Here is a 16,499-nt window from a genome sequence, read left to right as displayed (position 1 = left end):
AAGGATGTGGGCTCGAGTGCGCTAAAGCGTATTATTTTCCTATTTATGGATTGAGGAAAGGTTATGGGTAGTTCTAGGCATTATGTCAAAAAAGAACATATATGATTAGAATCTGTAATGAAATTGTTAAAAAAAATTCTGATTTTTTGAGTAGTTCAATAATTCGCCTTTCCCTTAAATTGGTATGTTAATTGGTATAATTTTAGACCCCGTCTCGTGTTGGTTAATTTTTTTTAATAAAATTTAATAGTTAAAATATACTTTTAAGTTTCAATACATTTATACCTTCTAAATTTAGTTCTCCTACTTTTATTTTCAAAATTTAGTCCTTTTACTTTTGAATTTAAAAGTTTAGATCTATCTTGTTATTACCATTATAAAATTCTTCTATTAAATTCAATGATGTGCAATTTTGAAATTAAAAAATTATTTGATAGTCATGTAGCAAAAACATAACATTGAAAATGCTTAAGTGGATTTTTTTCTTTAAAATACCACTTTGAACTTCTCATGATAAAAAAAAATTCTTTTGCTGGAATAGTATTTTTAAGAAAAACTCAAGGCGTCAATATTTTGATTGAAATAGTTAATAATATTAACTATTTAGATTAAATAATGGCATTACAAAAGTAGAGGACCAAACTACGTCAAAAATCAAAGTATATAGATTAAATATCAAGTTTCAACATAGTAGAAGGGCCAAAACTGAAATTTGACCATTCTCTTAAAACCAAAAATAATGCAAAACAAACTCAAAAGAAATGAGAAACTACCCAACATTTTAATAAAAAAGTTAACAAATATTAATTATTTGAAATAAATAATAACATTATAAAAATATAAAGATTAAATAATGTTAAAAATTAATAATATTAAAATTAAAGTATAAATATTAAATATCAAATTTAAACTAAAATTTAAATTTAAATATATATTAAAATGTAAAAAAAAAAGGAAAACATCAATATTTAGGTGGGGCACATGTCAATTTAGTTGTATAGATATGGAATGTTTATTAATAAAAATTTTAAATGGTAATTATTATACTTTAGTTTAAAAAATTATCAAGACTTTTATGAAGATGGAAGTACACAAAATTGTTGCACCATGTACTAGATTAGCTACCCGTAATGTTAAAAATTTAAAGTTTATGGATTGTTTATTTTAATTTCAATTTACAAAGAAACAATTATCATATTACTTATTTAAGTTTTTATATATGTGGGAGGATTTATTTACATCAAGATAAAATTTAAGTGATTTTATATTTTTCGTAATTTTTGTATGCGAGTAAAATTTTAACAATCCAATCGTTGAATTTATGAAGATATTTCTACTTGTCATGCATGTAAATTTTTGAATCAATCTAATATTTGTATTATATTGATTCAACATGTTGTCTATATTAATATATATTTAACAATTAATTTTTTTTACGTAAAACGAATAGTTATAAATTTTTAATTTATATCAAACTTGACATGCATGATCTACATAAATGGAGAATGAAATATGACGGTTGCATTGTTAAAATATTATAAAAGGTGTAAAACCACTTAAGTTTTACACTGACGTAAGTAGATCCCCCCCGGCACCGCCACAAACAAACATATTGCTTATTTAGATATCATATGGAAAGTAACACTAAATTTGAAATTTAAGAAAAGTATAGGGACATATGACATATTTTAACCTAAAAATAATAAAATTTATTATATATGGTTGAATTGATCAAACTGAAAACGAGTGGTCTAATCGGTTAGGCCACCGATTTGGTCCTGAAAACCTTGCGAGTTGAGGATCACCTTGCGAGTTGGGGATCACCCTGCGAGTTGGGGATCTAGGATGTAACACCCCATTACCCGATTGCCGAAGCAACTATAGTTGAATTACATTTATTTACCAACCATTAAACATTATTACTAGAACGAGTATATAAAATGATACATAATCCTTTTCAAATTTTATATGAGGTTGTGAAAGCTCTTTTGTTAACCCGAGGTCAAAATATGACAAATTGTAAGGGTTATAAAATTTTGGGTTGACATTATGACGTAACTCACTGTTAACCCGAGGATTCTCATTTAAACTCGATCCAATAACTCATATCATTACTATATACTTGCCTTGGTACTCCTGTATACATATAATCATGAAAATGCAAGCAATTTATACAACTTAAATTATAAATGCACAAATTGAAATTTTCAGGTACTCGTTGATCACTTTCGTTTTTCCTTTCTCTCTCAACATTTATGTTTTGATGTTAGCTACAAATAATCATAAAACACATCCCAATATCAAATTCCAATCAAAACATAATCAAATACCAATTTTTGCAAACTTTGCAAATTATTCAATTTAGTCCCTAAAATCGAGACAAGCATAACTTTCAATTTAAAGCCTTGGATTAAAATCCGATTTCACCAAAAATCATTAGGGAACCTCTATTTTGTATTCCTACCAATAATTCATGACCTCCAAGCTTACGGTTCCTCACTGACAAGCAAGTAATCACCCTGTATCAGCAGAGGTGGGTTGTTAAGATGCTTAGCTATGATTTTGTTGTGTCTTATAGGCAAGGGTCCCAAATGCAGTGGCTGATGCCTTATCCAGGCAACCTCAGATACAGGAGGGTTATCTCTTTCAATATAAATGAAGCATGATCCTTATTAAATTACGGCAGAAGGCATTGGATTCTTGGTTATTGGACCCACGGCTGCATACCATTTGCAAGGAGATTCAACAGTAGCTTGACCTGCATCCTAAATACTCCTAGGATGGCAAAGTGCCGTGTAGTAAGGGAAAGATAGTCATTGGTGATATTGGGGAACTCAGGAAGGAACTTTTCCAGTATTTCCATGAGAGCACCATTGGAGGACACTTAGGTGTTCACGCTACTCACTATAGGATGTTTAGATTAATGTATTGGAAGGGTATGTCTAAGAATCTTAAGCAATGGATCAGAGAATGCTTAGTTTGCCAGCGTTGTAAGGTTGACAATGCTACTTATCCTGGTTTATTGCAGCCACTGCCAATTCCTAATTGAGCTTGGGCAGTGGTCAGCCTTGATTTTATTGAGGGCCTACCTATGTCCAAGGGCAAGGATACTATCCTTGTAGTGGTAGATAAGTTGACCAAGTATGGTCATTTCCTTGCCTTGACCCATCCCTTTATTTCCATCACAGTTGCTCAACTCTATTTAGATAGTATTTTCAGATTGCATGGAGTTCCTGAGGTACTGGTGTCTGATCGAGCTCGAGTTTTTATCAGCCAGTTCTGGCAAGAAAATTTCAAACACCTTGGCACAAAGTTGCACATGTCCATTGTTTACTACACCCAAACCGATGGCCAAACCAAGGTGCTCAACCGATGTCTCGAAGGGTACCTGTTTCGTATGACAAGGGAGAGATCCAATGATTGGTACTTATGGCTGACTTTAGCTGAGTGGTGGTATAACACTACCCTCCATTCATCCATACAAACCACACCATACGAGGCATTGTATCGATAGGAACCACCAACCTATTTACCTTACCTAGCTGGCCTTTCGAGTGTGGACAAAGTAGGTCGAAGCCTCCAGCAAAGGGAAGCTGGCAGAAAACTTATTCAGTTCCATCTCACTAGGTCCAAAACTCGAATGAAGCAAGTGGCAGACAAAAAAAAGAAATGACTGTGTATTCCAAGAGGGTGACCTAGTCTACCTGGAACTGCAGCCATATTGACGGACTACTGCGTGACGTGCATCCAACCAAAAACCTACCCCTAAGTACTTTGGGCCATTTGCAGTGGAGGCTAAAGTGGGTGAAATGGCTTACAAGTTGAAGTTACCTCCGAGATCCTACATCCACCACACATTCCATGTCTCCTAATTGAAACAACACATTGGCAAGGCTCCTCACTAGGCTCAATTGCCTTTAGTGGGTACTGATAGGGCTATGTTAAAAGAACCAATTCGAGTACTCGACAAACGCATGGTTAAGCATGGCAATTGTGCTGCAACTAAAGTCCTTGTGGAGTAGGCTAATACGTTTCCAGAGAACTCTACTTGGGAGAGGCTGGAGGACCTGCAGCACCAGTTTCCACATTTTGAATCTTGAGGTCAACGATCTTTTGGCAGATGAGGTTAATTGTTACGGGAGAAATTGCTATTGATGTGGTAGTTAGTAGTTTTAAATTTCAGTTGTAACCGTTAGTTAGGAGAGAGGGAAATATTGCTTAAAACGGTGAATTTCATTGTTCAGTAAAATGATGCACTTCCATCAGTGATACGGTGCGTTTTGTATTAAAACTTAAAGGTGAGTTTTGCCAATTGTGGTAACTAATTAGCTGTTAGTTAGTTCATCTCAACCACTCAAGGAAAACAGTGTAAACATGATATTTTCACTGAATTTTGGATCAATCAAAACCGTCTCTTCTTCTCAAATTCTCTTCTGCTATTCTGCTCCTTCTCTCTTCTTTTCTTCACAGGAAAATTCGCAACACAAATCTTGAACGTAATCTAATTATATATAGTATAAGTTATAAGTTGATTGGGTAAATGTTTTCAGGCACTGATGTAAAATAAATCCATATTAGTTTTACAAGAAATGAGTCTTTCTTGATAAAACTAAATGATAAAAGTTGATCCAGAAAAGAGAAGAAAAAGGAATCTAGAGAAGAGAAAAGAAAGCAAAAGATTCAGAGAGCATAAATTCATTCCAAAACTTCCATAATTGCTTCTCGTTTTCCCACCTTGCTAAAAGGGCAGGGAAGGTAGTTACAGGCAATTCAAATTCGGTTAAGGAGCTGTTATATAATAGTTGTTAACCCGCCGTTTCATTAGACATGGATTCGAGTGTGCTGAAACACATTATCCTCCTATTTATGAATTGGGGATGGGTAGCTCTAAGTATTGTGTCAAAAAGAACAGATATAATCAAAATCTATAATCAGATTGTTCAAAAAAGAAAACACGACCCCTTTCATGAAACGAAACTCACGGTTTTGCTAACATATTAGACTCTAAACGTTGCGTTGCATCAACTAACATAACGGCTTATTCCTGCTGCTAATTCAGACCATAACACTAAACTGTTATAGTTTTTTTCATGATGACAGAGACAAAATAATTTTACACGAATGATTATTACAATTCAAACAAGAACAGATATTGAGTCGTACTACATATGAAAACCTTGTACTTCCTTAATGTCGTAACGTAGGCCGAAAATCAAACAACAGCCCATCATTTTCGTATTGAGCTAGGCCCAAAAGCCCATGCCCAGCCCAAACTGGCTAAATATTAAATAGTAAGAGAAAAACCCTAATTCTAACATTTTTAAGCATCTGCAAAACAACAGCCAATTACTCTTCAGTCTCAGCCGATCTTAAACCATGGGCCGCGTTCGCACAAAGACGGTGAAGAAATCGTCCCGTCAGGTAATCGAGCGGTACTATTCTCGAATGACCCTCGATTTTCACACCAACAAAAAGATTATCGAAGAAGTAGCTATAATCCCATCCAAGAGGCTCCGTAACAAGATTGCCGGTTTCTCGACCCATCTTATGAAACGTATCCAGAAAGGACCAGTTCGCGGGATTTCTCTTAAGCTTCAAGAAGAAGAGCGCGAGCGTCGCATGGATTTTGTCCCCGATGAATCGGCCATCAAGGTCGACCAAATCGAAGTTGATAAGGAAACACTTGATATGCTTTCGGTTCTTGGAATGGGTGATATTCCCGGCCTTGTTAAGGTTGATCCGGTTGCTGTTTCGGTTCCTCAAGTTGGGTTCGGTCGCGGTGGTGGACCCGGGAGGAGGTTTTGAGTGGTGGGTCTTCATGGATTTCATGGGTTTTTTTTAAGCTTCTATGTTTTTTTCTCTGTTTTGGGGTAGTTTCTAATTTTGTGTTTTTTTTGGAACAGTACTAGTTAAGTGGAACTGAAATTTTATCAAGTGTGATGTGTACTTTATTTTTGAAGAAATCTGAAATGGGTAATTTTAGTTTCTGGTATGGTCGACTCCATTAATTTTTGTTTTTGAATTTCATTTTAGATTCTGAGCTAAGAGTTTAGTTGTTTGATTGATGCCCCCATTTGCATTCCAATTGGAGTAATGAATGCCAATTCTGGTTCTGCAGAAATTTCAAGCAAGACGTGAAAAAGATGTTTGCTTTATTAGGTTTATGTGTGGTTTAATTCCAAATTTGTATGCTTTGGTGCTGTATCAATGCAAAATTTTCAATGGAAATTGTAAGCAAGAATTTGATAAGGTGATCTTTGTTGAGCTTTAATTAACAAACAAATGTTTATATATATTAGATTATAGCAAGCTCAAAAAAGACTGCAACTATTTAAAATCCTTTTCACAATCATGTAATTGTTCAAGTATTTTTATACCAAAGAATACAGAAACTGCTTTCTCAATCTGCACAAAAAACTCACCAAGCTTAACAAATCATAAAATATTTGACAGAAAACAAACCCTTATAAAACAAATCATAAAATATGTGATTATGTACTAAGAATTGAGGATGATCTTCATTTCTCGCTTCACTTTGGTGATATTGCTTTTGGTTCTTTTGGATGAGAAGATTTACCAGTAATTGCTTTCTTCACCTTGGAAATTGAGTTCTTGACTTTGGACCCAACACCTGATAGTATGTTTTGAGATTTCTTGGGTGGTTTAGTTTCAGCTTCTCTCGGTGCTTCCACCATCACTGGAGCATCCGAGCCAGAGTCGGTCTTATTCTGTTCCTCTCCTTCAGGTACTTCATCAGTTTTTAAATCTTTGGCTTGAATAGTTCCTGCAGCTTCCACCGGTGCTGCTTCCTTGCTTACTGTAAGTTCCCTCTCTTCAATCACACGTTCAGCCACCTCCACTTTCTTTTCTGTAGATTGTTGGAGTAGATCGGACAATGATAAATTACCAGTACCTGTGGATGCAGGTTCCAGTTTTATTTCAACACCTGAATTATCTGTTTTCTCTTCTCCATTATCAACCCCAGCTTTTTCAGGTTGCAAATCTCTTGCTTCAGGCTTCTCAATTGCTTCTCCTGGAACCTGTTTGTCAAGATTTATGTTAGTCTCCTATGTCTAAGCCTGGACCTGAAACTATTTATGTGTCCTATGTTATTCAGATTCGGACTAGAGTATTACATACAATTATGAGCTGGACACAGGTATATTCAGTGTTTTAAAGTTTTTCTATGTATTTGGAGGGTTATTGAAGAGACTGATATGGATAATTCAAGGAAAATGAAGAGACGAAACAATACAGTTTATAGCAGCTCAACTTGCATTTGCTTCTAAAGTCCCTTGAAACTAGATTCTAGCCTGAAATTGTTTCTTTGCCTTCCATTTAAAATATCTCATCTCTCTTATATACTGTATTTTCACTTACAGTTATGGCTTCTTTCACGGCAACTGGCGCTTGTTCTTGATCCTTCACAGTTCGATCTTCTTCAACAATCTCTTTCTTAAAATTGTTGTTTGAACCATCGTCCTTTAGAGTTTCCACAGTGAGCTGTTTGTAAAATTAAGAGTGAAGAAAGATTTGAGGCAAGAGAAGAACAAGTTGAATAAAAGATGAGTGCCTCTATACTGACCTTTTCATTTTGATTTTCTAATATTGGGGTTTCTGAGGTTTCATTTGTCTTGTCTCCCGCATGTTCATCTTTTAGCTCCTTAATCTGTCATGTTTGTTTCCACCAGTAGGAGTTGTTGAGTTCATAAATAAATGATCAAAGCAAAGACAGTAAGAGAAAATAGATGTCACGAGTATGTGTCCAACATGAGTATGTTCAACTTATTTTTTCTAATTTTTTTATAAATTTGGAAGGTCCTTAGAGGATCAACTCCCAAACCCATGTCCAGGATGCATCAGGTACCTCAGTTGAATCCTCCACCGATGTAGACTTCTTGGTTATTTCTTCACTGGATTCGTCTGTTATTTTGTCTCCACCATGGCCAACTTCTGCTTCCTTTAGGTAAACCTCTTTGACATCTTCAACTTCAGCTTTCTCAGAGGATTCTGCAACTTTGTCCTGCAAATCTATTGGAACATATTCTTTAACTGGTGAACTTGTTATCTCTGTGTTTTCAATCGGCTCTAATTCCCTGGAAATCTGATTATCTGAACCCTTGGTACCTTCTGGATCTGACTTTGGTAATTCTAAACTTGATTCCTGATAAAAGATGAAATAACTCAGGTAGATTACATAATTTCAGTAGTGTGAATGTCCAATACCAGAAAACGTGTTCCAAATACTTTGAAAAAAACTGAAGAATCCGAATAACATAGACTACTCTCATGTATTTATCTCCCATTGAATCGAATTCTTTTTGCCTTTGCCTTTTAAAAACATCATTTAGTGCAAAAGTTCGAACCTCTTGTACCACTGTTGCGGTTTCTATCTTTGCAACTGAAGCTTGGGCAGGATTTCCAACAGTTTTATCCTCACAAACAATCTGCTTTTCAGCTATCTCATTTTCACTCATCTTTTGAGCTTCCACAACGTGCTGTTACAGATTAAAGCTTCAATATAGATAGATATATAGAGAATCAAGACAAGAATAAGATTAACACATTTGAGTTTTCTTACCTCTTCAGTTTGAGTGGTTTCCGATGCTTTGTCTTCAATCAGTTTACCCTTTAGCTTGTCTTCTCCTAGGCCATCTTTCACCGGCAGTTCCGGTTCTGAAGTCAGATAAGATGTTTCAGCAACACCCTGGACCTGTCGACATATAATCGAGAATGAATAAAGAAAGTAGATGGAAATTGTTAAGTGATGCATTTGCTTGATTACCTCTTCTTTTGAAACTTCATTCACTATGATTTCATTTGTTTTGTCACACTGATTTTCTTCATCTATTGCTTTGACAAGTTCCTCTTTGATTAATTCATTGTCAAAAGCCTTTTCACTTGTCTCAACTTCGACATTTGAGGCTCCTTCAACCTCTGTTGTTTGTTCTTGGATCTTCTCTGGACTCTCATCTTCTTTCACTTCAGTTTCCATTGTTTTGTCATCTTCCTTTGTTTCAAGCTTAGTTGGTTCCTCAGTTATTGAAGCTTGAGCAACAGTAGTTTCTTGACCCCCAACAGCTTCAGGCAATTCTGAAGCTAGAATTTGATCCTTTGGTTCCTCCACTTGAATAGCACAAGCAGCACCAGTTTCAGCTTTCTTACCATCTCCAAGCTCATCAACCTCTTCTTTTTCCAAGCATATCTCTGCCATTTGCTTTGCATCAGATAATTCATCCTTAGAAGGCAATGTCAAAGATGTTGTCTGAATTTGATCTTTGGGTTCCTCATTTTGAAGACCCTGATCAACTATGGTTTCTTCTACTGAAACAACCTTGGGCTCTGTCTCTTCTTCCTTTTGCAAGCTTACCTCTTCTATTGTTTTTGTTTCCGAAGAATCCTCCGAACTCTCATGTTTAACTATTTCAGCAACCTCTTGTATCTGTTCTTTTATCTTCTCACTCAATTGTGTGGTTTCAATTTCTTGCTTGGAAGCCAATGTCGTGGTAGAAGTTTGAAGACTTTGAGATAAGCATTCGGATGATGTTTCAGGCACAGCTTTGGCTTGTTCAACTTCATTCACTTCTGGTTCCAAGGCTGATTCTGTTTTCTCCAGTTCATGTTGTGGATTTTCGACCTCTTTAGTCTCTTGATTAGCATCACTCTCACAAGTTTCTAGACTCGTCTTGACTGAGCTCAAAGTCGCAAGCTCCTCATTCACCTTGGTGTTGTCTAAGCTTGTCTCAACTCCGACTTCTGTCAAAATTTCGTGACTCTTGTCTTGACAATCATGCTTGGATTCATCAACAATGTCCTTAATTTTTTCTTCTGATTCTGCGTCTTTGGTGCCTGTACTTACAGGGTCTCCAGACTCTTGATCCTGTCTCCTATCTTCTGATTCTACGATGACGGATGCTTCTCGGTCCTTGATTGAATGATCTTCAAACTCCAAGTTTTTCACTTCTACCTGTTCCTTTGATTCTCCTTCCTTCAGACATTCTTTTGAGACGGAACTGTAGTCTTCCACCTATCAATACATAGTTAAAAAGTTTCAAAAATTAAAGAAAATTTTAGAACATCATTAAAAAAGTCATGATGGAATAAAAACATGTTCTTTACCTCTTCAGACAAGATGACAGCCTTGGTAACCTCATAGGCATTTTGTTCAACCTCGGGTTTGTCTGCCGGTTCCTCGTTTATCTGTTTTTCACTTTCTTGGTTCTGAACCTCGGTAATGGTTTCATCGGCTTGGCTCTTGCTCAGTTCGGCGATTGGTTTCTTACTTTGTCCTTCATTATCATTCATGTTTATGACCTCGGGAATCTGATCCTGAGCTCCTTTTGGCATTTCAGTTTCTGCCAAGCTCTCAGCTAAATTACCTTCTTCTTGGATGGCCTTTTCGACATCTTTGTACATGCCTGAGGTGTCTCCTGAATCCACGGCTTCATCTGACTGCTTTCCATCTTCGATCTTCTCTTTTTCCAATCCTAAATCTGATAATTGTTCATCTTGCGATGTTTTTGCTACAGAGATGCATTCTCCAGTCTCCTGTTCTGTATGCACATATGATTCCTCGGCCAACTGCTCTGGCCCAGTCTCTTTGGACTCTATTGTTGGAACATCTAATGTTGGATCATCTGCCTTTTCCATTAATATCTCATCTGTTGCTTGTGGCACAGGAGTTTCAGAGTGCTCATATGGAACTTTATCCTGCATTCCATCTTCTTCCCTGGATATCTCCTTGTCCTTCTCGCATGATAAGGAGGACTTGTCCTGTTCCACCTCATTGTCTGCACCATCTACGTGGACACTTTCATGTTCGGTTGTTGCTAGCCTGTTTTCTTCAGTGGCAACAACATTTTCTGTTTCCTGCTTTTTCTCTTCTGCATCTGCTTCAGCTTCCTTTAGCTTTGTCTCTTCTGGTTCCACTGCAGCCAGTGCAGATTCCCTGTCAGCAGCATCGATACTTTCTTCTACTAAGGTTTTCTCTTCAGCATCCTTGTTCAATTCCTCAAGCTCAGATGAAGAGCTTGCCTGTAAAAAGATTGGATGTGCAAGTTAGCAACTAACAATGGTCAAAAAGAACACATTTTTGGACCCAAATCGACTTTCATTTATATTAGCTGACCATTTCTGTTACCTTCAATGGGGTGCTTTCATCTTCCTTTGTGCTTTCCTTCACAGTTTCATCACTAATCATTGAGCTCGAGATGTCAGATATAGGAGCTTCCTTTAGCTTTGTCTCTTCTGATTCTGCTGCAGCCGGTGCCGATTCCGGGTCAGCAGTATCGATACTTCCTTCTACTAAGGTTCTCTCTTCAGTATCCTTTTTTGAGTCTTGAATTTCTAATGAAGGACTTGCCTGTAAATCATTGAATGTTTAAGTTAGCAACTAACAATGGTAAAAAAAAATTAACAAATTTTTGGGCCCAAATCAATTTTCATTTGTATTAGCTGACATTTTCTGTTAACTTCAATGGGATGCTTTCATTTTCCTCTGTGCTTTCTTTCATGATTTCATCGCCTGTCGATGAACTCGAGATGTCAGCTATAGGATGTTCCTCCATTTCTGGTTCTTTACTCACCTGCATGATGAGCAAAATTTGAACACAAAAGTACTACAAGGTAACATATAGAATAAGATTATAAACACGAATAAATCACGCTAATGTTTTATGAATCCTAATTTCCATAATCTTTACATATGGAACTTTCACTTGATTCTGTTGTAGCTCCGCTTACCTCTTCAAGCTTTGTTTCCACTTCCGCTGCAGGTTCATGCATGCAAGTGGCCTCCTCGTGTGGATTCTCATTCTCTTTCTTGGCGATCTCACTGATTTCCAAGGTTGTATCATTGTCCTTGATCTCTGAGGTTTCAGCTACTTTCGAGGTTAAGGTGTCTCCGATGCTATCAGAAATGATTTGGTCCTTTTCTCTTGCTGATGTTTCAATCAGATCAGTTGCCTCAGCACTCTCTTCCTTTCCCACTATGGCAGGCAGCTTCTCTGGTTCGGTGTCTTTTGTTTCTTCAATGCTTTTCTCTTCAAGTTTCTCTTGAACAATATCTGAGTGATCGTCCTTGCTAACTATTTCATTAGCCTCATTCGAGCTTTCAATTATCAGATCATGGTTATCACTCAAAGCTTGTTTCTTGAGCTCTAAGTTAGCCTCTTGTTTATTGGACTCAACATCAGCATTTTGGCTTGTTTCTTCTACAATACTCCCACATTTCTCTTCCAGAGAAGAATCATGGTCTGCAGTTGCCTCACTCTTCGACATCTTTCCATCATTCTCCGGTATCTTATCAGCTTTCAATGGAGTGTCATCAATCGTGTTATGATCTGGCATTCCACAGGTCTCAGAAACCTCAGGTGACATTGAAAAACTTTCACCCTTGGATATTTCTGGATTCCCTTGAGAGACAGCATTCAAGGCTTCAACCCCATTATTCCTGGCTAATTCTTGGTTGGTTGCTTTGTCCAAACATTCATCCGTTCCGGCAGGTGCGGCGACTCCACCTTCGGATTTCTTCAAATCCAAAATAGGTTTGCTAATCTCCTCTTCTGCTTTCTGCATAGATAAGGAAATTATTATTATCATTATTTTCATTGTATATTGGAGATATTTATAGCTGGAAAAAATATGCTTCTTTTGGTAACAAAATTAAATTTGGTAAATTTATTCATTTCTGATCATTCTTTCCTTTCCAGTATGAACAAATCTTAATTTCTGCAAAACTAAAACATATCTGTCAGAAATCAAATGCATATGCAGCTCACTGTTTTTACGAAGAACAGCGACATTAAGGCAAGTTAGCTGTCGGATTGTGTTATATCAGAATCAGATTCCTAATATCTTAGCCCATCATATTCAAGTTTTAAGGCAAAGTCAATCTATCTTATCACATTACTGTCAGCGGATATATTTCTATATTGGCAATGCTACGGCTTTGCCAAATTGTTCGTGAGCATTTTAATGCATGAACCTATATGAGATAGACCTGTTCTCGTGAATATGCCAACCATTTATGCTAGTAATTACGATAAATCGATTCATGTTAACAAATATTTAATGCTAGTTTAGCTAATCATGATCAAAGTAATTGATTGAACTTTCTAGATGTTTTGTTTATGAATCATAACAGAAGTTACCAGAAAAGCTAAAAAGCTAGATCCATTAAAGTGAGAAAGTTTCAGTGAAACACAAGAAACTGATCTCATGAATCTGGTTTCTGAAAGGGGATAGAAAAAGGATCTAAGGACCAGATCAGCTTTTGTTTTCGCCCTTTTATGTCTTAAAGAACTTAAAGATCATCATGTTTTAAGTGTTTCAACAACATCAAAAAGGTTGCATACTGCTAAACTAAAGTGACCTCTCTTGGCTTTCTGGTCAGAAATTGCAGTATCCTTGTTGGAAAACATCATATGATCTTTTACTATACAGAGACAAAATACACAAAGCAAGCAAAACAAAAACATGTAATAGAGAAAAGAACTATTTACCACTACAGAAATGGGTTCTGGAATGATTTCTGCTTCAGTTGCCATCTTTTCATGGAGGAAAAAGTGATCAACTCCGAACCTGAATCGGAAAATCTGAACTTGAGAATACTATAGAAAATTGACTATGATTCTTCTGGAACTTTGATGAGTTTTTGAAAAATCGAAGGTTGGATTGTTAGATATGTAAGAATGATCAAAGGTGACAGCGATGATGTTTAAAGCAGGGTTATAAGGTGACAAATCCCACTTGGTATATGCTAATACACTTGCTGAGTTGGCCATATATGTAAATTGGGCCTACTGATTTGTCACTCACATGCTTGGAGTGGGCTAATACAGCGCTGTTGATATTTGCAATAACAGGTCTTTTGGTTAAAGATGGATTGGTTTTCAGAGTGGGGGAAAAAAATAATTTTTGAGATGTTTCCACTAACAGAAAGGATCGGACAAACCTTTCTAATAGTTTCCTTTTTGTCTGAAGGCTAAGTGATTAGTTGTCTTGTGGGGTTCTAACACCTTTTGTAAATTAAAATTTGGGACTAGTTCTTCCCAACTAACCATATGTTGTGGGCATGATTAAAGGTGTCCAAATCGAAAAGTTAATTCGAAAAAATTTAAATTCGATCAACGATTTGATGAAAAATAAAAACTTGTATTCGAGAAATTCGAATCCGAAAAAACCCAAACCTTCTCTCCGTTTTTATCCTTTTTACCCTGTCATATTCACGTACCAACCTGACCATGCAACGGCAGGGGAGCACAGCAAGTACAAAAATTCCTATACGAACTTTAAAGGAACGATTCCAGCTACGATCCCTGTATCTTTTAAACTTTTAAAATTTAGTCCCTCTAATTCTGTGATTTGAAAATTAAAGTGAAATTAATAATGCGATTAATGAACTTCCATTAATTTTGAATCTCACATATTTTAATGTTTAAATGTATGACTTAAAAATTAAAATTCAATTAATAACATAGATTCAAACTAGTATGTATTCCCATACGATTTATGATATTAGTTTTTGTTTAAATTTTAATATTCTTTTCAAAAATTATTAAAATTTACAAAATTAATACAATTAAAATATTTAATTATTTTATAATCAATTATATTAACATTATTTAATTTTAAAGATATTTAATATTAAAGTAATACAAAATGTCATGATTTGAATATTATATTAATATATTATAATTTAAATAATATTATTAATAATTTCTTACATGTTATTTATTTGATATATTTTGTTAAATTAATTTATTTTAATGTTAAAATTGTTAATATTTATTTTTGTGATTTTATATTTATTTTTCCGTACTTTAATCAATAAATATAATTAAATCTTAGTATATCTAAAAATAAAAATTTTACTTAATAAATTTTATTAATATGTATCTTTTAAACTATATTTTAATTTTAATATTATAAAATTAAAATTTAATTCAATTAAATAAAATCTTAAAATAAAGAGATATTGATTTAAAATAAACTTCATCTTTAACATATAAAAGTTATAAAGAAAAATTTTAAACAACAGACATGAAATGACTTTAAAAAAATTAAAAGGTAAAGAGTAAAAAATAATTTACTTAAAATAAATATGTAAAGAAAATTGTAATATGAATATTGTAACCTTATATTGGTGTAGCATTTACATATGATTTAATAAAGTCATTCAACATCAGTATCAATTAAATTTTAATTTTAAATCAAATAAATAGATAGACTAAATTGAATTTTAAAAGTTTGAAAATACAAAAATCAAGGGTTTTGTGGGAACAATTAGTCCAATTTTAAAGTAAGATATAACATGTTTCAAAAAGTATCAACATTGGTTAGTAGAACATTTTTAATACACGTATTATATTCGTATTTGAAGTTTTTTTTAATAATTTTATTATAGGCTCGCTCTTTTTAACATAATGCTTAGAACTAGATATAGCCCATAAATAGAAAGATAATGCGTTTCAACACACTTGAGCCAACGTTTTTCTACATTGATAATAATACTCATAGTAATTGAGTTAAAACCGAATCCACTGTTCATATTAAAAATTTTAATATGTTTAATTTATATTTACACAAATTAACACGAAACAAGAGTTAACAAGTGGAGTAGGATTGAAGTAGAAGCTCCAAATCTAAATTGGTAAAATGCATCATTTTCAACCATTGAATTAGTGCAGAAAGGAATTTTTTTAATACGAAAATGATGTAATTTTTGAAGATAATGATGACTATTTAAGAATTTTCAAACCTAAATACTTATCTTAACAAAGCATGGGAGAATCTTCTTTGTTTTTTTCTTTGCAATTTAAATATGTTTTGTCTTTTATAATTATCATAATAGTTGAACTTTATTTTATTTTTATAATTCAATTTAAAGATGAAATTAAAATTTAGGTAGTTTGGTGAGGTCACATCATTTGGTGCCACTATCTCAGACAGTGACTATGAAGTATTAATATAATAATTGAAGAAAGAAAAGAAGTATTGGTTGGTCCATGAAAAGAACATTAAAGGGACAGTCTCCATTATTTTATTTTTTCTCTTTTACTGCTTTGCACATGTTTTTTGAAGAATGAAAATAATTTTAATCAATCTCACAGATTATATATTTACATTAAACAAATCATGCTAAAATATTAATTTTTATCCTAAATAAATTTGACTGTCTCATTTCATCGATCATCAAAAAGATACTGTATCAACAATATCTCAAAAATTGATTCTGTTATAACCACGTCAGCTTTCCATTAGATTAAAAGTGAAGTCCAAGCTGGCCTATATTTCTGAATTATGAGTGCAAATAATTATTTTAATTTACAATTTATAGATATAAGACTCAACACAACGATCCAACAGGTATAGATTGTCTGTGTCTGCCGCCCCTGACGTATACACATAAATATACCACAAATTTAGTTCAATTTTAAGAAAATATTTTCAAGTATTTCAATCAAATAGTAAAATAATTGGGTTTTTCTTTTAAGACT

General features: G+C 34.4%; 2 protein-coding genes across 2 annotated transcripts; one reads left to right on the top strand and one right to left on the bottom strand.

Moving 5' to 3' along the window:
• Positions 1-5,308: 5,308 nt before the first annotated feature.
• LOC105779483 (40S ribosomal protein S17) lies at positions 5,309-5,992 on the top strand. The gene has a single exon (XM_012603254.2). The coding sequence runs from the start codon at positions 5,377-5,379 to the stop codon at positions 5,803-5,805; it is 429 nt and encodes a 142-aa protein (XP_012458708.1). The 5' UTR covers positions 5,309-5,376; the 3' UTR covers positions 5,806-5,992.
• A 327-nt stretch (positions 5,993-6,319) lies between these two features.
• LOC105779482 (uncharacterized) lies at positions 6,320-13,716 on the bottom strand. Its single transcript, XM_012603253.2, has 12 exons — positions 13,503-13,716; positions 11,743-12,570; positions 11,460-11,585; positions 11,141-11,362; positions 10,120-11,034; positions 8,786-10,027; positions 8,582-8,713; positions 8,367-8,498; positions 7,868-8,164; positions 7,586-7,669; positions 7,381-7,503; positions 6,320-7,040 (listed from the first exon to the last, which is right to left on the bottom strand). The coding sequence occupies exons 1-12, from the start codon at positions 13,545-13,547 to the stop codon at positions 6,531-6,533; spliced, it is 4,656 nt and encodes a 1,551-aa protein (XP_012458707.1). The 5' UTR covers positions 13,548-13,716; the 3' UTR covers positions 6,320-6,530.
• Between the last annotated feature and the right edge of the window lie 2,783 nt (positions 13,717-16,499).

Source organism: Gossypium raimondii, chromosome 4 (assembly GCF_025698545.1).
Source record: "Gossypium raimondii isolate GPD5lz chromosome 4, ASM2569854v1, whole genome shotgun sequence".
NCBI lineage: Eukaryota > Viridiplantae > Streptophyta > Magnoliopsida > Malvales > Malvaceae > Gossypium > Gossypium raimondii.
The sequence above is the reverse complement of the archived record's forward strand: the minus strand, read 5'-3'. Positions and strand labels throughout refer to the sequence as shown.

Bases quoted from the DNA above. Each gene is read 5' to 3' on its own strand.
- LOC105779483 (XM_012603254.2), top strand. From the start codon at position 5,377: ATGGGCCGCGTTCGCACAAAGACGGTGAAGAAATCGTCCCGTCAGGTA.
- LOC105779482 (XM_012603253.2), bottom strand. From the start codon at position 13,547: ATGGCAACTGAAGCAGAAATCATTCCAGAACCCATTTCTGTAGTG. The intron at 11,586-11,742 runs GTAAGCGGAGCT...CTCATCATGCAG, and splicing joins TGGAAACAAAGCTTGAAGAG to GTGAGTAAAGAACCAGAAAT. The intron at 7,670-7,867 runs GTACCTGATGCA...CAAACATGACAG, and splicing joins CGGTGGAGGATTCAACTGAG to ATTAAGGAGCTAAAAGATGA.